Raw genomic sequence first — 26,779 nt, 5'->3', positions numbered from 1 at the left:
AATTTACCTAAATGAGTTTTAACCTCAATACCTCATCTATTTGAATACTAAGTGACCATAACTGTCATTAACCATCAGAGACTCACTTCAAAAGTGCCATTTTTCTTTCTCTATCAGACATTCTCTCAAATGAGAATGTACAGGTCCTAGATCTTCTTATTCTAACAAGCATTCTTCTTTCCTCACCATTCAAGACATCTTTTCTGACCCTGAAGTTGATCGCAGGATAGGTTTCAGACATGACAGTTCAGTACTTTTGTGAGAATGGAAATTTCTGTAACTTTTCTGTTTATATATTTAAATGTGAACTCATATCAAAATTAATTAATTAGAATTTATTTAGACTAGGAGTACAAACTTAGATGTATATTACTGTGTAGCAGCTATATTACCTTGGCTGGTCAAACTGCTACCCCCTTGCAAATCTAGCTTAAACTAACTTTCATTTGTCATTAAATAGTTCCAAAATGTCAAAATGGTCCCAAAGCATATTAATTTCCATAAATAATTCAATATCCTGTCCCACATTACACAATAAAATGCTATTTCTTAGGAATGTTAAAGGAATCTTCACTTCAATTATATTTATATTTCAATACAAATTTCAAGAACAACCTTTACAGGTTTTAAGACTTTACACCCTTCAGTCTGATTTCAAACAAAAATCAACAGCAATTTGTAGGCTTTGAAATATCACAAATTTAAATATACTTCTATCATGAAAAGATTATGTACTGAAGGGTGGCATTCACGATGCTAGTTTAAATTATTAATAGGCTTTAAGCCTTTTACATTTACTTTTTTTTGCCAACTCAAAACCAAAAGGCCTAATTCCCTGTTAGTTCAAGTTTCAAATTAAAACTCAAATGATACAAATGACCAAGTCGTTGATACACTTGGTGTGTGTGTGGGGGGGGGAAACAACACTGTAAACTTTAACTTTTCAGAGAACGGCAGGACACCTAATATTGATTTAAATCCTATTTTCACTATTTCCAAGCTGTCACTATTCATGGCTCCTCCCTGAGACGAATCTATCAGTGATCAATAAAAGAAAACCCCCACATGCAACAGCGAATGGAACTTCCTTGACCTAACTCCAGGTGGTTACCAGAAACAAGACTTTAGATTTCAGCAGCAAAGAGAGGATGAAGAACATAAGACAGCGTCTTGCCTGTGGCCTGGGGCTGAAAACAAGTGACACCTGGGAACAGTTACCTACTTGATCTTCTCTGTTACTCAGAGAAGGGCTCCAGTTACCTCTGGTCTCCTTAACTCCCCAAGATCTCACCTGTGAACAGACCCTGAGTCAGTCTCTCACCCCTGACACCTGGTATCCCCACCACTGACTTGTCCTGGAACCATCACCATCAACAAATGAAAAAACTTACTGGGGATTCACCAAATAAAACGAACTTCGTATGTGTAGTAGGTATGAAACTTGTCACAGAAATGTGACAGTCAAGTCCTTAAGACACATGAGGAAAATCAAGTTGTGATTAGGCAAAAAAGAAACTTTCCCTAGCCTCTTTACAACAAACCTGACCTTGCCCTTCTGTCGGGGCGCGGAACACGCTTTATCCAGAACTTTGCAAATGAAGCTTCTGACACAGACAGCCCATAGGAAGCACCAAATTGCCGGGAGGAAACCTGAGTGCTAAGTAAAGCCTCTGGAAGAAGAAAAGATCAAATGAGACCAGCTCTGCGGGGTCTTTCCAAGGTGACCCTGAAGTTAACGTATTTATTTTCACGCTGCAATCGCTGATCGCTTTACAGAGACACATCATGCTGTAGCTCTGCGTGGAGCTGAAGACAAAACAAACATTAATGTCGTAATTATAATTACTCTTTAACAAAGCTATTATTAAATAACCTGTACAAAGCCTGGAGCGGTCCTGGTGAAAACAGTTTCAATCTCTCAAGGTCTTTCGGCTTTTATTCAGCAGCGTGTCCTATCTACAAGGCCCAGGGTAGTACTCCCAAACTGCAGGTCTCCCGGGCGGTGGCAACGGTGCGGACTTTGTGGATTCATCCTGGCACAATCCAGGGGCTCTTAACCATGACCCCACTGGCACCAGTTCCCAACGGGGTCTCCCTGGCCTACTCTGTTCCAGGGCCAAGGAAGCTGGGAGCCAGTCCCCACTTTGGGCAATGGCAAAAGTCCTTCTGCAGGGGGTGTGTGGAGGGGAACCCTAGGCTGGAGTGATCGGAACAGCGTCCGGGGGCGCTCACAGGTCTCTGGGGTTCTCCCGCTTGACGCCGGCCTCGACAACTTTAAGCTTCTTATTTTGGTGAGTCTTGACGTGCTTGGCCAGGTGGTCGCTGCGCATGAAGCGCTTGCCACACTCGGGACAGGCGAAGCGCTTCTCGCCCGTGTGAGTCCGCAGGTGCCGCTGCAGCTCGTCTGAGCGCGTGAAGCTCTTCCCGCAGAAGAGCCAGTTGCACACGAAGGGCCGCTCGCCCGTGTGCCAGCGCAGGTGCGCCTTCAGGTGCGACGTCTTGCCGTACACCTTGCCGCAGCCCGGCACATGGCACACGTGTTGCTTCTTTTTACCCGGCTCCGCCTCGGGGGCGCCGCCCGCCGCCTGGCAGTTGGGGCAGCGGCAGCGGCGGCACCTCCTGGCCGTGGCCGCCAGGGGGGCCTTGGTCTGCAGCAGCGCAGCGATCTGGCTCTGGTACTGCGCAAAGTCCGACGGGCCCAACACTAGGCCCCGCTGCAGGGCGGCGGCGGCGGCGGCAGCGGCGGCCGCTGAGGCTGGGAAGCGCGGGGTGTGGGGACCCCCAGCACAGGCGCTGGAGAGGCTGCCCCCGGGAACCCCGGAGGCCCCGGGTCCAGAGCCGGACTGCGGGATGCTCCACCAAGGGAGATCGTCGGGGGCCGGGTTGGGGGACAGCTGACGGCAGGTGGGTGGTGGCGGCGGCGGCGGCGGCGGCGGGGGCAGCAGGTTGGAGTAGCCCGGGGGCAGCGCGGCCTGCGCGGCGTACGGCACGTAGGCGGGAGCGCAGCTGGCAGGCAGAGCGGCCATGCTCGAGGGCAGCATCTTGACCGGCGAGAACTCGTAGGGGTAGGAGGGGTCCGCCGGGGGCGTGAGCGGCAGCTCGTGCGCAGCCCCGAAGGACGGCTGCAGGTGCGGTTTCTGCGGCGTCAACCCCAGGCTGGGGTGCGGGGGCGCCAGCGCGCCCGGCGAGTGCGCCGGCATGTCGCTTGTCCACGGGTGGAAGAGCCTGGAGGGCGAGCCCAGCGCTGGGTCGTAGGGCACTTGCAGGAAGTCCGGGGCCGCCGCCGCGGCGCCCGGCTGGCCGATCCGGCTACAGGTGGCGGCCAGCAGCGCCAGGGGCGAGTGCTTGCCCAGGTCCGGGGAGGCGCTGGGGGTGCGGTCCTGCATGGGCCGCCGCGAGGGAGGGCGGAGAAGACACAAAGGTTAGCGCTCCCAGCACCGACTCGGGGCCGGCCCGCCACGCCCGCTGTTATACTGCCAGCCCTCTTCCGCCCGGCCGCCGCCCCCCCGCCCCATCACTGCACCCCACGTACGCACCCACGGGTCCCAGAAAACTTTCTGTGTCTGAGCTAAGTGTGGAGCGCGCGGGCGCCTCACAGTAAACTGCTTGGTGCCGAGAGGAGCCATCTAAATCTTTAAGGAAGGCTCAAAGTGTGGAGGGGCTGCTCCCCGCTCTGCAAACACTCACGGCCTGGCCGCCCAAACGCTCGCTCGCCTCGGCATCTTTGAACCTCACTTTTCCTGGCTCCTCTCTGGCTCTTCCTTGGCCGAGCCCAGGCTGAACTCAGCCGCAGGACGCAGTAAGGTACAGGCCCAGCTCCAGCCCTCCCACTCATCTTGGGAACCCCCCCCCCCAGATCCATGCGTCCCTTTCGCAAAGGGACCCCAGGTTAGGTTTGAAGGAAACACCCCTAAATCTGACTCCGACTGCATTCGCCAACAGGGGTCTTTCCCCGAATTAGGGGTGCATGAATCACCTTGGGAGATCCAGACACGGCCCTTCCCACCTGCTCCCGCCCCTCTCCGGGCCCAGTCCTGACCTGGAGGAAGGCCTGTAAAGAGTCGTTCCGGAGGACGGCCACGGCGGCCATGGTTACTGCTCGGGGGCCGCTGGCTGCCGAGCGGGGCGCCGCCACCGAGGCATGGACACCCGAAGGCGAGCACGAACGGCCGCCCAGCGCGCCTCGGCGTCCTCCCCTCCCGCGCCCCGCTCGCTCGCCCCGCGCGCGGTCTGAGCGCTTCAGGATCACCTCCAAGAATTTGATAAGGACTTTGCTGGGCCGCCAGCCAGTCAGAGCGAAGATTTATGGCTTTGAAGTTTGCCGCTACCCAATCATCAAAGAATAGCGGCTCTTTCAGAAGCGAAAGCAAATCCTTTGAATCCACAAAGCTCCTATGGTGTGTTTGTTGGTCTGGATAAAAGAACTGATTATTAGGGGGGATGGGAAGGGAGGAGATAAAGGCGGGACAATTAATGAAGTAATCACTATGTGGGAAATGTATATACACAAATAATTGGATTTTCCTGATCAAAGGGGGCCTTGCCGCCTGGAGACTCGCGCTTGGGTTGCTGGAGACACTCGATCTCCCCGCCCCCACCTTGCAATTAAAGATTTGCACCAAAGCAGCGCCCAAAGTGACAAAGTGTCTTTGTTATCTCTCGAGGAATCTGCCTTCAGCCTCCAGCACGGCACTTTTTGAGACTGGGATGAGGGCAACTCTTCCCCAAGCACACCCCGAACTCTCACAACACATTCACCCACCCTCGAAGACTTCGGACCGCAGCGAGCCTGGGGGAGGGCGGGGGGGGCAGGCGGGGCGGGGCGAGGCGGGGCACGGGACCCACAGCACCAGGTTCTCCAAGACTTCTTGGGAAGTTTTCCTCAGATCTCAACTTTTATAAAAAGTAAACTTAGAAACACATCCACACCGCGTTTACTCCCAGAGCTGAACTGGTCAGGATACCAAGTAAGCTGTCCACTCCAGGGGGAAAATATGTGCTATGCCTCCCATTCTCCCCTGACGAGCCGCCCTAGTCTCGGGCGGGTGGGGGGCAGGCATCCGATCGCTGTTCATCCCCCGGCCATACTAGTAACTAGTGTACGTTAACATGTCTCCAGTGGAACAGAGATACGAGAAAACTACTGGAAAAATGTAAAATGCTGTCCAGGAAGCCCTCCCTCCTTTCCTTTCTTCCTTTCCTTCCTTCCTTCCTTCCTTCTTTCCTTCCTTCCTTCCTTCCTTCTTTCCTTCCTTCCTTCCTTCCTTCCTTCCTTCCTTCCTTCCTTCTTTCCTTCCTTCCTTCCTTCCTTCCTTCCTTCCTGCCTGCCTGCCTTCCTGCCTTCCTGCTTTCCTGCCTTCCTGCGATCCTTTCTGCCTGCCTGCCTGTCCCGGGCTTGAACTCAGAGTTTGAGCGCTGTCCCTGAGTATTTTTGCTCAAGGCTAGCACTCCACCACAGGAGCCACACAGCTCCACTTCCAGCTCTTCTGGTGGTTAATTGGTGATACGAGTTCTCACAGACTTCTCTGCACCGGCTGGTTTACAACGGCGATCCTCAGATCTCAGCCTCCTGAGTAACTATGATTACAGGCGTGAGCCACCGGTGCCCAGGAAGCCTTTCTTGCTGTCGTTCAACAAACCCCGTCACACAGAGGCTTCTCAAGAGGGGCAAGAAAGCCAGCACGAACTCTTGTTACAATATATTTGCAAAGAAAAAGTCCATCAAGGCGGGCACCTCGCTACAGTCGTGGTTCCTCACTGATGCTGTCCAAGTGGTGTCTCTCCCCACTACTGCCCTGCAACCTAGTTGGCCACCCACAGCGTATCCTACTGAAGGGGGGAGGGAGACTCTAGGGGCAGGGGAGGAGGAAGAGTCCGGCAGGAGGCCACGGCCCCCACTGCACTGGGGAGCGGGCGCTCCAATCGCCTCGGAGGCCCTGCAGTCATGGCAGTCACATGACTGTATGGCTAAGTGGGCCACCTGAGCAGGAAGGTAGCCACATTCTTTTTCAGCTACTCAGCTACTCGGTCTTCTCTCTGAAATCACCATCTTCTCCAGAATCTCGGAACCAGCTGCGGGTTTCAAGGACCTGTGTGTGCCCAGGACTGGTGTTGGAGGACCAGTGGCCCCATTCAGCAGTTAGCTTACCTCTAGGATCCAGTGTGCGGGTTGTACATGGGCATCCTTCACCTGCCAAGGCGAGGCCCACGTTCTCCGAGCCCCGGGGGCGCTAGTGACACGGTCACATCTCACTGAACTCGAAGGGGCCACCCACGGCCTCACTACAAAGGGCCCTTCTCACACCTCACACCCGCATTCCATCCTTCTCCCCAACCCGGCCTGCTCTTCCTTTCTAGGTATTCTGCAAAGGGGAAGGAGAGAGGGCTGGCCGCCCTGCTCCTCCCCGTGTGGGACAGGAAGCTGCGTCTTGGAGAAGCCTGGAAAGGCTTGGAGGGGCCTGGAAAGGCTGCTCAGGGTAAGTTTGGAGCCAGGGTGTCCTGTGGTGAACACTGTCGGGGCACTTGTCTGCACCCTCCAAGGTGTTTAGAGCTAGTTTCTTAGCTTTTTGTCTCCACGCACTGGCTCTGCTGGGCTTTTCCAAGCTGCTTTCCCTGGAGGTGGCCAGGCTTAGGCTGGAAGGCATCCTCCTTGCCGATAATTTTTTTTTTTTAATCCAAAAGGGCAGAAGAGCCAATTCACATTTCTATAGTCAAAGGAGCTAACTACTCTTCCCAAATGCCCCCCATGAGCTAATTAAATCATCATTGGTGGCTAGCAGGATAAAATAGAGCAGTAACTTTGTGATCAAGAACTCCCATTACTGAATAGACAAGTTAAAATAGAAAAAGAACTCTCATTACTGAAGCCAGGTTTTCCCCACTTTGCCACTGTAGATTGTGGAGAAAAAGTTATGTGTCCGTTTCTTCCATCTCTGAAATGTGCTCCCTTTCTAGAATGGCTGTGGCTTACAAGAGTTAATATGTACAAAGTCTGCAGGACAATGATGTGCACACGGTAATCTGTCTCTGCTCTTCGACATTTGTGAAAACTCACCGGAATTCCAGCTCTCCCAGACCCTGGGTGAAGTTCAGAAGGCTTCAGGAATTGCTCTTTAGCCTCCCTCCCCTTACCCTGAGCTCCAAAAGAAAAAAAAAGGGGGGGAAAGGAAAAACAAAACCAAAAATTAAAAAAAAAAACACCAACCTTCTTCTTCCTAATGAAGTAATGTTTGGAGCATCTATTAAAAATGCAATGCTGGGAGATCAAAGTACAATATTTATTTTAGAAATTTGTTGCAATCACCAAGAGATACAGGTATCAAGGCCAAATGTCAGTTCCGTTACACAAAGCCCCGCGCCTGGAAAGAGCGCGTGGCTGCTCTGCCATAATGTAAAGAGACATCAAAGACCTAGCGTGAGGCAAAAGTGCGCAGCCGGGAGCGAGGGAGCGAGCCCGGGAGGGCCGGCACGCCCCCAAACGGCACGCGGAGGGGGGCCCAGAGGCGGGGGTCAGTTCAAAGCGGTATTCGCTGGGGCGTGAGTTCACAGGAGGGAAGGTTTAATGGGCTTGCCTTTGTTAGTGGGTGTTATTGGTGCACAGTTGACACAGGAACTCCTATGTGGTCCTCCCAACTGGGGGCGGAGGTGGGGAAGCAGCGAATTGGGGGCAAACTTTCACCCTGGCAGGGGAGGGCGTTGAAAACCTGCCACCCGGTGGTGACTGGCCCGGTAGAGCCGTTCAGCAAGCAGCCAGGTTTCCTGGCTGGGAAGTTTGCGGCTCAGTTCCTTCGCCAGCGGGCTGGAGGCAAGAGCTGCCCAGGCGCAGCTTGGAATAGGCGGGTAAGCCAGCCCGGCGAGGCCTCTGCGCACCAGGGGGCGGACCTGCTCTGCCGCCTACCAGGTAACCTTCAGGGGTTGCCCAAGCCTAGCACCTGCCTAGGCCATTTCCTTCCGGCAACTGGAGAACCATGCCTCTGGCTTACAAGCAACCGGAGTCATTCCCCCCTCTCCAGTTGATTTCTTTAAAAATCTATGCAGTACCTACCAGTCCCTGGTGATTCATTTCTGTAATCATAGACATTCAGGAGGCTGAGATCTGAAGATCGTGGTTTGAAGCCCGCCTGGGCAGAAAAACCCAGGAGACTCTTATCTTCAATTAACCAGCAAAAAGCTGGAAGTGGAGGTGTGACTCAACCGATAGGGTACTAGCTTTGAGTAGAAAAAGGTCCAATGCTTAGGTCTTGAGTTCAAACCCTAGTGAAGGCACACATACACACATACATCTATATATTGATTAGGTCATCACAACAAATTCTTAACTCATTGGCTTTCTTTAGCGGTTCTATTTAGCAGGCTAGATCTAGCCCCTCCCCTGAAAAGCTCAACTTCAAATTAACCTGTGTCTGCCTAGTAGGGTACCAGTCTTTGCTTTACCAGTGATTCTGGGAGGGGAAGGGGGAAGTATTTCTTCTGGTAATGGGGCACTGAACCTCTGGTGGATGCCTGCACATTGCTTGGGTCTTCACAACAGGCATTTTCAGAACAGTCCTTTGGCCTCATTTTGAAGTCTTGCTACAGCAGAAAGCTGCTATGGTTTTTGACTCTCAACTTGGAAAGGATCAAGCTTTGCCTCTTCAGTTTCAAAGTTGTGTTTTCTTTGTGTTTTCAGTGGTAGGGGTGGGTTGGGGAGGGATTGCAATCAGATACTCTGTAAGTTAATTCTGAGGATTTGGAGCAGTCTTTCTGTTTAAGCCATAGACCAAATTATAGAGGGCCTAATTTCTGATTGTGACATAGTGCTTTTCATCATTAATAAGGTGGAGAGTTCAGTCAAAAGCAACTGTGGTGGTGGGAACATAGCTTGGTAACCATTTCCCTTGGGAAGTTTCTCTTTCAAGGAAGGAAGGACATTAGGTTTCAAACCTAGTGTCAACTTTAAATATAAATGTCTCCACTGGATTAGTATGTAATAGACACAAAACTAGAAAGAATTCTTCACCTGCTCTGATTCCTTCCTTCATTTGAGAGGGATCAGAAACAGTGTTTGCATGATGTGCAATGTATGTTGCAGTGTTTACTGTGCTAGGAGATAGAATGGTGGGTAGCAATGTCATCTGTATGACAGGTGTTAGAGAGCACACAGATGCAGAGGAACTTCAGAGGAGAGAAGAGAGAAAGACTGGTAAAGGTAAAGGAAGCTTTAGCAGAAAGCTGGGATTTGGAGGAGACCTACAGAATTTTACTATGGTGACCAGAAAGGAAGAAGGTGAAGGTAGAAAAAAGGGAACCCCCTTTCTGGTGAGGAGTGGAACACTGATGGGATTTTGGGCTTTTGATTTACAATTATCGACAGGTAGAGCTGGGTTACTAAAGTTTGAGTTGAAACCCATGCTATCTATGTTAGGAATTTATTTTAGTTTTTCTGAGCAGATGAATAACATAAATTCAGCTTCATATCTGAAAGTTTACCTTAGAAGGGCTGGCTTGTAGAATGCCATTTGTCCTGGAAAGACAAATGCAGATGTGTTTGGCGGGTGGCAGAGGGGACATGGTAGTGGCTATCCAAGAGTGGCTCAGCATTTTAAAGGCACTATTTGGTAACAAATTAAACTAGGAGATCCAGTAAAGGGAAAATAAGCTGGGTATGGTGACACACATATGTAACCTCAGTTATTGACAAGGCCAGAACAAGAGGATCTGGAGTTGGAAGCCAATTCAGGCAAAGTTAGGGTTAAGAGTATGTGTGAGACTCTAGATTCTAGCTCCTGTACTGTAAAGCAAATAAATAAAATTAGGTATGGTGGTTTGCACCTCTAATTCTAGTACTTAGAGGGCTTAGGTAGGAAGATTGTGAGTTCAAAGCCAGACTAGGCTACATAGTGAGTTACTTTCTTGTAAAAAGGGTGGGGGATAAAGGACTCTTCTTTTAAACAAAGGATAATGAGAAAACTGGATATCCACATGTGAAAGGAAAAAGCTAGAGATGCTGGATAAGGAAAATGTGATAACTCCCCCCTTCCCTTTCTCTCTCTCTGCCTCTTTCTCTTCTCTCCCTCCCTCCCCCCTCTCTTTCTCTTTCCCTCCCTCCCTCCCCCTTCTCTCTCTCCAGTCATGGGGTTTGAACTCAGGGCCCAGGCCCTGTCCCTGAGTTTCTTTTGCTCAAGGCTAGCACTCTACCACTTGAGCCACAGCACCACCTCTGGCTTTTTCTATTTATCTGGCAATGAGGAATCAAACCCAGGGCTTCATGCCACTAAGCCATATTTTCAGCCCTCTCTATCTATCTTGAAGTGCTGTTTCCAAAAATCCAAAAGAATTATTTATCCACAGAATGGGAAAAATAATTTGCAAATTAAAGATAATATAAAAATTGGAAAAAAATCTGAAAAAGGGGACAAAGGATTTAAATAGATACTTGACCAAAGAAAGTTGAAAATCATCCTTGAAATGCATGCATAAGAAACTCATGTCTACTAAGATGTCTAAATAATAACAAAAAATAAATATTAAATAGAATGAAGAAAAAGTGGGACCCTAACACAGGGCTGGAAGGAATGTAAAATGGCATTATCTCTTTGAAAAACAATCTGGCAGTTCTTCAAAATGATAAACATAGAATTATAATCCTGCTTCTAGTTATATACCAAAGAGAGCCATAAACATATCCACGTAAGAATTTATGTATGTGTATTCATTGTTCAAAATGCCAAAATAGTGGACAGAATCCATTGAACTGATAAATGGATAAAATGTGGTGTAGCATGCAATGGAATATTATTCATCCATCAAAAGGAATGAACTCCTGGTACATGACATAATATAGATGACCCTAGAAACCATTATGCCGAGTCAAGATCATCTGTGTATTTCTACTTATATAAAATGTTTAGAATGGAAAAATCCATAGTCAGAGCCAGGCACTGGTGACTCACTTTTGTAAGCCTGACTACCCAGGACGCTGAGATCTGAGGATCATGGCTCAATGCCAGCCTGGGCAGGAAAGTGCGTGAAACTTGTATCTCCACTAAACTACCAAAAAATCCAGAAGTAGAGTTGTGGCTCAAGTGATAGTGTAGTAGCCTTGAGCAAAATAGTTCTGGGATAGTACCTAGACCCTGAGTTTAAGTGCCAGGACAGGCATATGCATGCGTGCACACATGTGCACCCTCCTCCCCACACACACCGGGGGTGAGGGGACTAGGAAATGACTGATAATGGATACAAGCTTTTCAGTAGAGGTGAAAACTATCACCTCTATGATCAATTTGTGGTGATAGTTGCTTAACTCTGAGAATATACTAACAAAACAGAAAATGATACCTGTTGTGGTTTAATCTTAAATATCCTCTAAAGCTTTGTATCTCAGTGTGAGTACCAGTGTTTGGAGGAAGTGCTTTAGGAAGTGACTAGATCATGAGTCTCTGAATTCATCAGTGGATAAATCCAATGATGGGGTCCTAATTGACTAGAAGTGGTAGAAACGTTGGGAGGTAGAAGGTTGCTGGGAGCTTGCCCTTGGAGGGTGTTCCTTGAACCCTATCTCTGCCCTTTCCCTCTCATTCTTGCCCTCCGTCTCCTTCCTGACCTTCTTGGCATGAGCAATTCTGCTCTGCCGCATGCCCCTGGCCATGAGGTTCTGTCTCACCACAGCCTAGAAACAAGTGACCATGGTCTGAGATCTCTGAAATGATCAGCCAGAAACTCAGTCTTACTCTTTAAAATGATTTGCTCAGGTATTTTTATCACAATGATGGAAAGCTGACTAGTACAGTGCACTTGGAATGGATGAACTATGATAAGATTCTATCTCAATAAAGGACCATGAAGTTTAGGCCTATAGGACAGCAAGAACAGCTCAGTGGCTGTCAACAGTGCAAGATAAAGCAAGGAGACCATTTGGAGTTCAGTGAAAGGACTGAATTCATTGAGGATTGTGGGGAGTAAGGTGTTTGCTGGAAATGGCAGCAGGAAGCTGGAAATGGGGGGATTAGGTATGTGTGTAACTGCTAGGGCTAGACAGAAGAACCAGGAATTTCTGGTGAGTAGAGACAGCTGCATCAGGATCTCATAGAAGTGAGTGGAGAACATGGAGGTAGACAAAAATGACAACAGAATTTGGAGGAAAACCATACACACACACACACACATACACACACACACACACACACACACACACACACACACACACACACACAAGATGAACAGAGAAAAGGGGCCACCAAATCTGCCATAGGAAAAGGAGGAAAAGAGGCAAGAGGAAAGCAAGTAGAGGTAGAGGGGACAAGACCATCTGGGAAGTCCAGGCTGGAGGGGGGAGGCAGATAGGAGATGGAGGGAATGAAGGATATGAGAAGAGAAGGAGAGCATTTCTTCCAAGAGGAAGAAGTCCCCTATGGAAATTGAGGTGGGGACAGAGGGGAGATTATGAACTTTAGCATCAGCAAGAATAGATGGCAGGTGAGGTGTTTGTGTTTTAGGACGTGGTCAAAGGAAATGTTGGGAGGGGGGAAGTTGTGGGTGGGGGCTTAGAAAGAAAGTTAGCAGGGACAATGTGGATGTTTCCTTTAGTGAGAGGAAAGAAAAGAGTACTCTCTTCTTTAAGAGGTTACTTTTGATTTAGGAGTTACTGGACAAAACTCAGAGTGAAACTTCCTTTTGGGTGATCCTAGGGTTTGCTTTCTTTTTAGGTGATACTCACAGCCTCTTACTTGTTCACAGCCTTATTTACATGGCCAGTGGCTCTAGCATTTGATCCACGCCCCACAGTCCTGCTTTTTGCTAGCTATTTTAGAGATGGAGTTTTGAGGACTTTTCTGCCTTGGCTGGCCTCAAACTTGGATTCTCCAGATTTCAGTCTCCTGAGTAGCTTGGATTACAAGGGTGAGCCACAAAGGTGCTAGGCTTCTTCTTTATTTGACTTACAAGACATGGACATTGCCGAGAATGAAAGAGATGGCCATACTAAGGGGGCGATAAAGATGCTTGGACCTACTTGTGCCAAGTTTTGTCACATTCAAGCTTCACATCAATCTTGGGTGTCACCTTGGATCTCATTCAAGCCTTGTCTCTATTAAAGTCCTGCTGTGTAGCTGTGGTATGAGGCAGGAGGAGACCCATTACCCCCTGCCTAGGTCTTGCCTCCAATGAAAGGCTTTCTCCCATAAACATATATTCTTGGGCATGTGGGATTTTGTCAGCAGCAATTGAGTGGGAAGGCTGATCTTTAGGCACAAATTAGGCCTCCCTGTTAAGGTCTTACCTTAGGTAAATGTCTTCTTTTATTTAAGTGAATCATTGAAATTCATGTATCAAAATGATCCATTGGCAAATACTACTTGATGTCCGAAAAGATAAGATCACACAGAAATTCACTGACTAGACGTTATGACAGGAGTTTGTAGAAGCTCAAACTACTACTGGGTGGGTCCTTCTTCCATCTTTGATTCCATGGAAAAAGTGATAAGATCTTTACTGGGTGCCCAGCAGGGATGCTCAGCTAGGCATAGACACAGAGCCAGATGGGGGGGAGAACATGGAGATAAAGGACATGCGCTGCCCTGGAGGTTTATCATTCAGTGCTTGGAGGAGTGGATGGGCGGGCTGGAAGGGCCCTGCCAATTATCTCTGATTAACAAACTGACACAAAGGAGAGAGGTGGCATCCTGAAGTCACCGAACTCCATGGAGGAATCACACTGTATTTTTGTAAGGATGATGAGGAACATGAACTTCCTCACAAGGATTCTCCATGTCCTATTATTTCCCATTTGTGGTGGCATTTATTCCCTTAAAAAGAGATGAAAGTGCAAACTGTTTCTTTGAAGCTCAGAAATAATTTTAAAGATTAAAAAAAAGGGTCTTGAAATTCGATCTGAATGTAGTGATAAAACAGAAACAGGCATGAATATGTAGGAAAATTATTTTCGATGCAAGCCTAATAAAGATTTAATGAAAAACAGAGTCTGTGTATCAAGAAATGCAAACCCAGCCCAGGAACCCCCATATGCAGCCCTGTAATTCTAATGCTTCTGGATGGTGCAGGTAGAGTTGGCTGACTCAGGTTAGAGAAGGAAGTGCAGGTAAAGTCACAGGGTGCTTCCCTTTGTGGTATAATCTGCTCAAGAGCCTCACAACAACTTATTTGTTGGTGTAAATTTAGGATGCTTTCATGGTCATGTGGCTGGAAGGCCTATGATCAGATGCCAGTCAAACAACTTCAGATCTCATAGGATCCTCTTATTGAGCCTGTTTTGTAGATGGAGAAATTATAGCATGGAGAGAGGGATTAAGCAATTTATTCCAAGCTTTTGTTCTGGGAATTAAATTCTAGTAATAGTATTCTCAGAGGGCAACTAGCTGACCATAACAGTAGAGGGAAAATAATCACACATACATGGGTCTGTGGTGACATGGGATGGTGTATTGGCTACATTCATGTCTGCCCCACATGAGCTGTGTGCTCTCTGGCTTAACTCCAGTAACTTCAAGGATTACAGTCTAGATCCATGAACTGTCCTTTTATTTCTAGTACTCATTTTCCTTCTTCCCTCTGGCCCCAAGCCACCAGGGGTCACATAGAAGCAGTAGCAATGTTTACCTTGCAAGTTTTAAGGCACCAATTTTGGGGCTATAGGTAAATATTAATTTTAGCAGTACAATTGGGAACAAACTACCATAAATATCAGAAATATTAGAACTATCCATTTATATTTAAAAGGTCATCCCAAACAGATGTGGTGGTCTATACTTGTCATACCAGCACTCAGGAGGCTGGAGGACTATGATTTTGAGGCTAGTGTGGGCTACATAATGATTTACAGTCTCAAAAACTTTAAATGAGTAATAGTCATCTCTAAAACTGGCAAGAGTCACCCCTGAGCCCTCTGGTCTTGCGGGAGCAATATCATTTTTATTTGGGCTCTAGTCTCATGCTTTAGTGTCAGGTTGGACTTGCTTTCCTTACCCAGCACCCTCCTCTGATAATCACTGATCAACATCTTTCCTTGCAGTTGCAACAGCACTACCTCTCTCTTCATTTGCTCACCTTTCCCTTCCTAGCCTGTTCATGGCTGCCTCTTCAAGTCTTGTTAAGTTGTAACTGTTCTAAGGTTCTTCTAGGTGGCTGCTACTAGGAATATCTCTCCCAGGATCCCTACTTGTCTTTTGCTTACTCTGCCTTTAGGGTTGGTTATAGTGAAGAGAATACACCTTTCTTAAACAGAAAGAGACTTATTATAAGGTGCTGAGTATCTTAGAGAATGGTTGGAGGGCCAGAGAAACAGAATCTCAACTGAGCTTGCAGAAATGGCTCTCAAAGCCTCACTGTGGACCTGGGTAGACAAGGGAACCACTGCTATCCTGCCAGGATGAGGAGCTGTGGAGTTTCAAAGCTGCCTGTGGACTGGAAAGCTCCGGGAAAGCTGCCTAGCTTTTGAATCATACCACCTCTATATGATGTGTACCTGTCTCTTGAAACTATGATTGAGGACTCCATTATAAACTGTTAGTGATTTATTAGTTAGAAGAGCAAAAGGCACAATTCCTGCCTCATAAGTATTTATTTCAGCCTTCAAGATTTGGCATGCTCTGTTGGAATGGAACAACTAATCTAATCTTATCTATACAAGAGAGTTTGGGAAATTGTTTCTTAGTTTTCTAGCAAAGAGAAAAACTCTGGAAAGAGGTAAAAAAGAGAGCTACTTAATGATCCAGTCCAAATACTAGCTACATTGCCGACTAGGATAATAGTTTTGGTCTCTATTCTCAGACTCTGACATCTCCTTTAAGGAATTGTCCTTAAACTAACTGCTTTTTCTCCCCATCACAAACAGTGACTGTGGCTCAGCCACTCTGGTCCTGGCCTCAGTGGTATTCTGTAGTTTAGCCAACACTTACTGAGTTTCTACCATTTGCATTTTCTTGGCCTTCTCCCTCTCCTTTTCCCTCTTTAACCTTGACCTTTCTCTACAGTGCTAGGCCTGAAATACCAATCAACTCCTTCATATGGCCTTTGGTGTGGTGCATCAGATCTTCAAAATAAGTACACTCCAGGAAATATAGTCTCCACTCCCATTTTCCAAACCAATTTGCTTCCCAAGATTTTTGCTTGGTGTTTTAAATTTATTTGGGCTCAAAATCATCTGAGTTTTGTTTGTCCTCAGCTGCCCCCCCCCCCACTGCTCTTTCTATATTTCACTTCACCTAATTCTTCAGGTCTTGATTCTCCTTCCTTTTTTCATTTTTCTGCTTGAAGCCTTCTATGTCTCTCACCTCCCATTTTCTGGCCCTTGTGACATGCTGTATTTCCAGAGAGGATCATAGCAATATCTTACACCCCACAGTCTGTCTGGCCTTAGTGTCTTCTTTACAACAACAAAAAGCAGCAGAGGTGATTGGAGGCTAGGTCAGTAAAGGCAAGTGACATCCACCTGGTTCCTTTGGAATGCTCCAGATGTTCTCCCTTATAATATCTCTCTGAAATAGAGATAAGAGATTAACTATTGGTCCTCTGGTCGACAGTCCCAGAAGAACTCAACCTTTAGAACCACTCCAGCCCAGGAACCAAAATATGAGAAAAGAAGTCTTCCAGGCTACTGCTAAGTCACTATAGCTAAGGTGCCAGATAACTCAGAGATGAGCTATCATCTCTATGCTCTGTCTAAATTCTTTCTTTTTTTTATTGTGAAAATACCATATAGAGGGGTTACAATTACATGGGCAAGATAATGAGTACATTTCCTATCAAGCATTGTTGCCTCCTCCTTTGTTTCCCCTTCCCATCCCTTCCTATCTCCCCCCACCTCCCTTTCCCCCCCCCCCCGCCAGCCAAAGTTGTAAAGTTTGTTTTTTGACATAACAACTTGTACATCTCATTGTTGCAATAGGTCCACCTCTTCCACCTCTGTCCAAATTCTTGACCCGGAAAATGCATGAGCTCAAAGAACTGGCTCTTATTTCCTCTGCTAAATGTAGGGTGCTTTGTCATATGACAATCAATACAACTCTCCAATGTATATTGCTTATTACATGATGGGTATCTTTCCAAAACACCAAGCACAGCACTATCTTTCTCACTTTCCCTTTTCTGATTAATCTCTCTTCCAACATAATCTGAAAACTGTATTTTGAGCAATTTTGATCAGAATGATAGGCATGATCTGGATGTAATTCAATGCCATAAAATGATAGATGCTTTTGGACTTTCCACTCATTTAGTTATTGCTTGGTAAATGTAGATGGATCAGACATTTATTGAGTTTCCAGGAAGTGATGATGAATCTCTCTGTTAAGGAGTTAGGGTTAGGGCTGGGAAGGTGGCTCAGTGGTAGAGTGCTTGCCTTGCATGCCCGAGGCCCTGGGTTCGATTCCTCAGCACCACATAAGCAAAAAGAAAAAAGCCGGAAGTGGTGCTGTGGCTCAAGTGGTAGAGTGCTAGCTTTGAGCTGAAGAGCTGAGGGATAGCACCCAGGCCCAGAGTTCAGGCCCCATGACCGGACCCCCCCAAAAAAAATTAAAAATTAAAAAAAAGGAGTTAGGGTTAAAGCACATCTTAAAATCTTTCCCACTAAAATATTCTTTGACAATGCATATTTTTCCAAAATTGCTATTGCTCAACTGACAAATGATTTTGGAGGAATATCTCTTTAGGAGGGCATCCAAGTGTAGCCTTTTCTGTTCTCTCTAGTAGTTATTTTAGGTATTTAATAATGGGAGAGAGAAAGGGAGGGAGGGAGAGAGTAGAGAGTGAGAAAGAGAAGTTAGTTTTGTCTCAAGGTATGCCAAATAATGCCAAATTGTCATGATGTCTTTATCCACCAGCTGTACACAGAGTGCAATCTCCAAGCCCTTTCTAAAAATAAATAGAAATGTCCTTCTTACTGTCTCTTCTCTGTCCAAAGACATGGGAACAGCCAATTACTGGATGAAGTTCCATTCAATTTAGGAAAAGGTTATTACTGGTGGATAAATGATCAAGTTTACCCAGCGCACATAAAATTGTACTCTTATGTAGTATATGACAGGACTACTTTATCATTTGTATGTGGAGAGAAATAGGAAGGGAGAGAGGCAAGAGGGATAGGGAAGAAGAAAGGGACAAAAATAGGGAAGAAAAGAGAGAGGGACATAATGAAAAATTCTAATTTAACCATTTAAATTTGTCCTTGGACAGTGAAGCACAGTTAGTAAGCATGGGAGCCACAAACATAGCTTTTTCTGAGCCCCAGAAGAGACACAATGCTCCGTGATGCTGGTATGTAACACAGAGTTCATGTTACAGTTTACTGCCGTCATCTCCCTATACACAGCCATAGAGGGAAAGTCCTTTTACACCCAGGACATTTTTGAAGTTAATATTTACTTAATATAAACAGTCAATTTTAAATATAAAACCTGGACTCCACCAGCCAAGCAAGCATGAAGATCTCAGTTCAAACCCCACTACTGGCATAAAAGAAAACAAAAATAAAAACGAACACTGGGGTGGGGGGAGCCAATGTGGACTTTGTATCAAAGCTCTTTGAGTTACTTAGTAACTTTACTCTTACTTGACAGTAATAGATGGGCATGTGCTTACCTGCTTCTGGAAGAGATGCTAAATATTAGCTCATAGCTCTAATATGGATTCAGTTTAGGGATACATTCATTAGCTGTCCTTAGGTACCGTTTTTTGAGGTACTAGGGGTAGACTCAGGGTGTCTCATACCAAGTGAGTGCCTTAACACTGAGCTACACTTCCACTATCCCTTAAGAACACTTAATGTCTCAGCCACCATGCTACCATTTGGTACCTTTTTGTTTTTTTTTAGGTACAATGGATTTGCAAGGAAGTATCTAAATGTCTTGCAAAGGTGATCAAAGGTCTCAGCATTATTTTGAAATATTTTGCGTATCTGTCTTGGGGGCTAAAAAGCAAACTCCCAGCCTGAGAAATCTCCACATGGCTCAAGGCAAGACACTCACCTCACCCCTCCTCTGGATGCCTGCAGAAGGTGGGGACATTGTCACTGCTCTATTCACCAGAAAGTCACTGATCTATGTGTGGGACCCTAGGTTCCATCCCAGGACGACAACAGTTTTCATAACTTTCTACCCCAGTTGCCATAATATTGAGACAGATCACTTGACCCCAACACTGAAGACTATGATAGCTTGCTGAATGCCTAGCTACTCAGGATGCTGAGATCTGAGGATAACAGTTCAAAGCTAGCTGAGGCAGAAAAGTCCATGAGACTCTTATTTCCATTTAACCACCAAAAAGCCAAAAGTGGAGCTGGGGCTCAAGTAGTAGGTAGAATGCCAGACTTGGGCAAAATAAAGCAGAGAAGCCTCCTAGAACCCTGGCTCTTGGGTTTACAAGTTCTCTTTTTACTGCAGGAGGGTTAGGGGCTGCATTATAAGAATTCTGAAAGAAGGGCCACAAGGTTGAAATAGCACTATATAGAATGGAAGATAAAGGGCTGGGAAGGTGGCTCAGTGGTAGGGCGCTTGCCTTGCATGCATGAGGCCTTGCATGCATGAGGCCCTAGGTTCGATTCCCTAGCACCACATAAGCAAAGAGGAAAAAAGCCGGAAGTGGCGCTGTGGCTCAAATGGTAGAGCGCTAGCCTTGAGCTGAAGAGCTGAGGGACAGTGCCCAGGCCCAGAGTTCAGGACCACGACTGGACCCCCCCCAAAAAAAAAGTAGAACGGAAGATAGCACTAGTTATATTGGATAACAACAGTGGTCCTGAATGTACGGCATAGAGCAGGAGAGGAATCTAGAAAATAAGGGACAGGGGAAGAGAAGGAGGGAAAGAAAGGAGGCAGGTGAGAAATCAATAATGGTAGAGAAAAGATGTTACTGAATAAAAAGCACAAATACTCCTGCTCATTGAAGTTAAATCAAGTTTTTCTTGTTCCTTCTTCTTGTAGGGAGTTATGTTCAGTGGAAGAAATCATGGAGTTCTCTATTTTTCCTACCTGTCCACTGGCTGGAAGTGGACATAGACTGCCAGGCTGTAGAGAGAAATGCGTAGATTGCAAATGCCTAGCTGAAGGGGCAGAATGATGGACATTATAGGAATATAAACACCACTCTTCAGCAAGGCAAGTGATTTCACCAGAAACTTTCTTTTGGGGGCAGAGAGTGAACAGAACAGGTAGGTTGCTGGGATGGCTCAAAAGGGAGGAATTAATTCCCCTTAGAACAGAAGGGGAATCCCAGACAACCAATATGTAGGTTGTTCTGTTTGGCTCTTGGTCTTATTGGTCTGTAGTTGTTGTGGGCCTGGGGACTTGGTGGTATCTCTGTCCTGGCTAGGACAAAACTGTCCTGTGAAACCATCGATTCTCATGCTTTGTGATGACTTTATTTTTTCAACCCAGTTAATTTCTTACACAGGTAGCTTTGTCTCCGATGATTTCGACAGAGTGGCATCAGGCAACCCATTAGGTACTATACATATAATAGACAACCAGAAGATATTTCTATACTCCCAGGGGGAGCCCTAATTTGATGTTCATTTATTTTGAGAGGCTTTGTTTTTGAAGAAACTAATTTTTCAAAGACTTGCAGAAGAGAACAGAAATCCCCTTTATGGTGGACACAATTTTCTTTTTCTGCCACGTTCCAATTTCTGGCTGGCTATAAAGCTATCAGGTTCATTTCCATATCAAACAGAAAAGACACAGGAAAATACTCCCCTGATCCACATAAAAAGACACATTACCAGAGACTGTCTACAAACTTGTTTTTATGGCCCAAATTAGCAAATTATTCACAGTAATAGGTGAGTCAGATGACAATAGTGTTTAAAGGAACAAAGCCAGTCATCAGGACTCCGACCCCAAATCAGCCCCGAGGCAGATCCCCAGCTGCCAGAACATCTCTGTGTAGGGACAGCCAAGAGGCTATAGAAGAAAAAAAGGGCAGTCAGGAAGTCTGCCACTTACCCACATGCAGCTACCAGAAAAGGAATCCAGGGCTTGCTCCCCAGTTGCCCAGAGGCTCCGTGGGTGGCCACTATGTTAACAGAGGGGCACACGTAGCTCTCATATCACAATGTCCTAGGAGCTCAGGGATTTCAGTCACCCAATAGCTATTTCCTTCCTTGATCTGAAACCCTTTGGGATTAGGGAGAGGGAGTTCCAGCGGAAACCCGCACTGTCATCTTTCAGCTGCCATGTATAAGCTGCTGATTTCTTGACCTGCTCTTAACCGACACCAATTTAATAATCTCGTTGAAAACATTAATGTACACTGGGGTGTGAGATGTTAGGAATATCCTTGGCACCTTTCTGTAGAACTTTCCTGGGTACAGAGGAAAGCAGTGTTGACCGTATGGGACTCAGCCACCTTTCCTATGAGGCTGTAGTAATAAATGAACTAGACAAGCCCAGAAATCGCACATGGTAACTGGACCCCTGCGTAGGGAAAATGTCTTAATGCAGAACCTGTAATCCATGTGTGGGAACTGGACTCAGAGTTCCAGAGGCAAAGGCAGCTAGGGGCCCAGCTGAGCTAACTTGGAGATTTACAGTGTTGCTCTGCTTGCTGATCATTGTTTCCAGCTTAGGACACTTCTCTTGGTGTGTGTCTGGTGTCCTGGCCTCTTAGGAACCCGTCCTCTGTCAGGTGATAGCTGGAGCTCTTAAAGACAATGTCTCAGAAGAATTCTGCCAGCTCTGGCTTCAGTGACACTCACTGGGGAAGATTTCAAACATACTGCTAAACCAGACCCTATTCAAATCATGCCAGGCACTGGTGGCATATGCCTGTAATCCTAGCCACTCAATAGGTCTGAGATCTAAGGAGTACAGTTCAAACCCAATTTGAACTACCACCAACTTGAACTGTGACTCAAGTGATGGAGCGCTAGCCTTGAGCAAAAGTGCTCAGGGTCAGTGTCCAGGGCCTGAGGTTAAGACCCAAGACTGGCACAACACACACACACACACACACACACACACACACACACACACACGAACTTGTGAGGCCTAACTGCCTTTTTCTTCTATTTTGCTGTGCTAGGGATCAAACCCAAGATCTTGTTTGTGTCAGGCAAAGCACTCTACCATTGAGCTACATCCTCAGCCCTTAGTTCTTTGAGGCAGGGCCTTTGTGTAGCTCACCTAGCTAAGCACTGGTTTTTGTTTTTGTTTTGTAAATTTTCCAGTTTGAAGGCTGAAGTGTGGCACAGTGTTAGAGTGAAACCTTAGGATGTATAAGACTCTAGATTTGATCTTCAGTACAGAAAAACAAACTTTGCTATTGAAATAATTCAAATACATAGAAAGTTGCAAAAATGCAGAGATGTACCATGTACCTTTCATCCTGGCTTCTCTGATGATTACATCTTAGGTAATGGAGTATATATAATACTAAAATCAGAGAATACCAGTACATATATATGTATAGTTCTATTCTGTTTTAACATGTGTGTAGATATGTGTAACTATTACCAAAATTAAAATATAGGAATATTCCTTTATTGCTAGACTTCTTTCTGCTCTTTTGTAGTATTATCTGTACCCCACATTCCACAGTAACCCCTGGTAGCCACTCTTCTGTTCCTTTCTCCAATGTTACCATTTTTGAGAATGGTATATAAATAGAATTATACAGCATATAACCTTTTGAAACTTTTCATTAAATATCATGCTTTTGAGATACTGAAGTTGTATCAATTATTTTTATGTCTGTGTAGTATTCCATTTTACAGATATAACATGCTTTATCTGTTCACCTATTAAAGGATATTTGGGTTGTTTCTAGTTGGGGCTATTACAAGTAAATCTACTGAAAACTTTGAAGTATATTTGTGTGTGTTTCTGTGTGTACAGATTCTCATTTACTGAATTTCTTAATTTTCTTTTAAAACTTCATGGGATTCCAATGCAAATCACGGCCAAGAACTTTTGGACTAGGGAGAAAATGTAAACGTGGTTAGCAAATGTCCTGAACATGTATTAAATCCCGTGTGTGACAGTGCATTGTATGGTTGCCTGGACTCCAATCCTACCTCTACCACTTGATGGCTTAACTTCATTCTGCCTCAGTAACTTGTCTATGAAATGGAGCAGTGATGCCAGCCTTATGAGTTTGCACTGAAGATAATACAAGTAGTGGCATAAAACACAACTCAATATATTCATGCTGCTCATTACACTGGAAACTGAAGTCAGGCTGCATCAGTTCTTGGCTTAGAACTCCTCAAAGGAAGCAACAATGGACACATTGGCTACATCATTGCTGAATGAACTTCCTGGTACTGTCCTGCTGCGGACCCTTTACACCTGCTGTGGTCTGAGTGTGAATGGCCTTTCTCTCTGACAACCTTCTACTGATTCTTGGCCCCTTGCTGTGCTGTACAGCACCTTATTTTCTGCTTCTCCTAGGCCACTGTCTCCTGGAGATTGACTGGGATGGCCTCTTCCTGTGTCTCCTTCATCTGTCTGTAACTGTGGGCTCATCAGAGGCAGTGACTGTGTATCAGGCCCACCTGTTATCTTCGTTACCTGGTGTGGTGTTTGTTAGTAAATATATGTGGAAAAAATGAATAAATGAATGAGTCAGAGTCGTGTTAGTGCATATGGCAGGAAAGTGTTTGGCACCTGGTTGGTTCCCTAAGGAAGTACTGATCTGCAGCTGAGCAAGGTGGTTAAGGTAAAGAAGCAGCGTCTTAGGTCCATCATTCACTTGTTTCTGCTGGGAGTGAGTTTCAAGGCCATCTCCTTCATCTAGCAGTTCTTACTTTCGAGAGTTACGAGGATTTAGAACCAGGACTTAGAACCAGGCACAGAATATCTGTTCATTCAATGCTTTAAAAAAACTAAACAAATAAATACAATAAGAATAAAAGATTGCTGTGAGCATCCACTGAAAGGAAAGCATTTCCGTGCTGCCTAAATGATGCATAATCAGACTTCTGCAAGAAGATTCTGCTTGATATTTTAGTTTACACTTCAAATACCCCACTTGGATAAATAGCTAGAGAAGAGTGAAGCAGTAGCAGGGAACCACAGGGTGCCATGTAGCCAATCCTCTCAGGAGGGACCAGAAGTTGCCACCATCTGATGTCTCCTTGTGGCCGCATGAAAGGAAGCTGGGATGTAAGTCCAGTTCCTAGTGGACAGGTGTTTGAGCCATCCTACAGTTGGCACCCTTGGTGAAGTCTCCGCAGACAGGCAAGGATTAAGTCGAGAGCAGACCAAATTGTTCTTCCACCTGGCGCTGGTGGCCCCAGCAGGACAGGGCTGAGGCTCAGTGACAGAGATTGGGCAACCAGAGTTAAGACCTTCTGCGTTCTTGCTTATGCTCTGTTTTGCAGGGAAATCTTGAGTTCCGGTCCCCAGAGCAGTCAGTCCAACAACTTTCATAGATCCTGTCACATTCACATTATACTCCCATCTGCTGCAACTGTTTCAAAGAATCAGATGCATCTCTTTTATTATCAAAAGGATAATGTAATTAATGCCATGTTTTAAGCCCTGGAATCCGCTGTCAGAAGTGAAATCACAACTCAGTGCCACAGATACGACCTTCTCTTTAGAAGGTTTAATTTATCAAAGCAAAGAGACTCTCAGGAAGGAAAGGTACTTTCCAATGTTGCATTCTTGTTTTCAATTAGGAGTTCAACTTTGATTGTATGGACTTTTTATTCATACATAGAGATTTTCAGAACTCAAGTAGCATGTATTTTACTCTGCTTTATTATCAAGTATTTGATGAAAAACCATCTCCCCTTGAAATAGAAATATAAGTATTTATGAAATAGTTGTTGCATTTTTGGAAGTATCTTAAGGCACTCCAAGGAGTGGTTTGTCAGCCAGGCCCTGATGTCTCATGTCTGTAATTTCAGGAGACTGAATTCTGAGGATGGTGGTTAAAAGCCAGCCTAGCCAGGAAAGTCCATGAGACTATCTCCAATTAGCCAGCAAAAAGCCAAAAGTGGAGGTATGGCTCAAGTGGTATGGTGCCACTTTTGGGTGAAAAAGCCAAGCAAGAGCCAGGTGCCCATGGCTCACCCCTGTAATCTTAGCTACTCAAGAGGCTGATATCTGAGATTGTGGTTTGAAGCTAGCCTGGACAGGAAAGTCCACGAGACTCTTATCTCTAATTAACCACTCAAAAACTGTAAGTAGAGCTGTGGCTCAAAGTGGTAAAGCACTAGCCTTGAGCAAGAGAGCTCAAGAACAGTGCCCAAGCCCTGAGTTCAAGCCCCACAACTGACAAAAAAGCCAAGCAAGAAGCCCTGAGTTTAAGCCTTGATACTGGTACATACATGTGTACACACACACACACACACACACACACACACACACACACACACACACACACACAATGGTTTGCAAATGTGACTGAGAATGAGATGAAAGCAGGATGCACAATATTTTGTTATTTTTTTTGTCTTTTCTTTTTCGGTACTGGGGATTGAACCCAGGTCATCGCACTTGCTAGGCAAGCACTTTTGCCATTGAGCTACATCCCAACTCAGCTCTGAACTTTTTTTTTTTTTTTTTGGCCAGTTTTGAGGCTTGGGGCCTGAATTCTGGGCCCGGGCACTGTCCCTCAGCTCTTCAGCTCAAGGCTAGCACTCTACCACTTGAGCCACAGCACCACTTCCAGCTTTTTTCTTTTTGCTTATGTGGTGCTGAGGAATAGAACCCAGGGCCTCATGCATTCAAGGCAAGCACTGAGCCACCTTCCCAGCCAATATTTTGTTATTCTTGTGTTTTGTCTTATGTTTAGTCTTTCCCCCAGATAGTGTTGTAAGTAAATTAGAGGATGACAATGACAAGAAAGAATGTTGGAAAGAACTCAGAAGGATGAAGTATTTGCCAGGCAGCTGGTCTGGCCTAAACAGTCTTATGTTCTAGAAAAACATATCCCCTGGGAGAGCAGTTGACACTGCTGGACTCTAGTCAGGATGCATACCACATCCATTCCAACAGACCCTCTTGAAGAGTGTCTCAGTGCAGATTCTGAGATCCACCTTGACCTTGCCTAAGACCTTCAAGGTCCAGCAGAGGGTCTTGAGGATATGCAGGGCAAGGTCCCAGCCAGGATGGAGCTCGGGCTCCAGGCTCAGCCTACCTAGAACAGAACTCTGTGTTTCACAGGATTTCCTGGGACTTCATGGGAAGGCAAAGCTTTTGACTCCTGACATCTATTAGATTATATTTATCAGTTCTTGGGAGCCAGAACATTTCCTGTTGTACTGATTGAATGAACCCCTAAGCTTGTAAGGTTGAGGCAGTACCCTTGTAAGTGGTGACCCACAAAAACACAGGCCCCTGGCCAGTGCTGGTAGCTCATGCCTTTAATCCTAGCTATTCAGGGGGCTGAGCTCTGAGGATTATAGTTCAAAGCTAGCTAGCTGGGGCAGGAAGGTCTGTGAAACTCTTTTTTTTTGGTCCGGTTTTGGGGCCTGAACTCTGTGCCTGGGTGCTGTCCCTCAGCTCTTCAGCTCAAGGCTAGCACTCTACCACTTGAGCCATAGCACCACTTCCGGCTTTTTTCTTTTTTCTTATGTGGTGCTGAGGAATCAAACCCAGGGCCTCATGCATGCAAGGCAAGCGCTCTACCACTGAGCCACCTTCCCAGCCCCTAGGTCTGTGAAACTATTATGCCCAATAAACTGCTCAGAAAAAGCTGGAAGTGGTACTCTGGCTCAAGTGGTAGAGCATTAGCCTTGAACAAAAGAATCTCAGAGATAGTTCCCAGGCCCTGAGTTCAAGCCCCAGAACTGACACAACAAAACAAAACAACACAAAACAAAAACCCCATAGGCTGCAATCCC

General features: G+C 46.0%; 1 protein-coding gene across 1 annotated transcript; it reads right to left on the bottom strand.

Moving 5' to 3' along the window:
- Positions 1 to 1,732: 1,732 nt before the first annotated feature.
- Positions 1,733 to 4,460, bottom strand: Sp5 (Sp5 transcription factor). Its single transcript, XM_013028464.1, has 2 exons — positions 4,040 to 4,460; positions 1,733 to 3,380 (listed from the first exon to the last, which is right to left on the bottom strand). The coding sequence occupies exons 1-2, from the start codon at positions 4,088 to 4,090 to the stop codon at positions 2,229 to 2,231; spliced, it is 1,203 nt and encodes a 400-aa protein (XP_012883918.1). The 5' UTR covers positions 4,091 to 4,460; the 3' UTR covers positions 1,733 to 2,228.
- Between the last annotated feature and the right edge of the window lie 22,319 nt (positions 4,461 to 26,779).

The sequence above is a fragment of the Dipodomys ordii genome, unplaced genomic scaffold, assembly GCF_000151885.1.
Source record: "Dipodomys ordii isolate 6190 unplaced genomic scaffold, Dord_2.0 Scaffold5, whole genome shotgun sequence".
Taxonomy (NCBI): domain Eukaryota; kingdom Metazoa; phylum Chordata; class Mammalia; order Rodentia; family Heteromyidae; genus Dipodomys; species Dipodomys ordii.
The sequence above is the reverse complement of the archived record's forward strand: the minus strand, read 5'-3'. Positions and strand labels throughout refer to the sequence as shown.

Excerpts from the sequence above, each read along its gene's own strand:
- Sp5 (XM_013028464.1), bottom strand. The coding sequence starts at position 4,090 with ATGGCCGCCGTGGCCGTCCTCCGGAACGACTCTTTACAGGCCTTCCTC. Across the intron at positions 3,381-4,039 it reads CTTTACAGGCCTTCCTCCAG|GACCGCACCCCCAGCGCCTC; the intron begins GTCAGGACTGGG and ends CGGCCCATGCAG.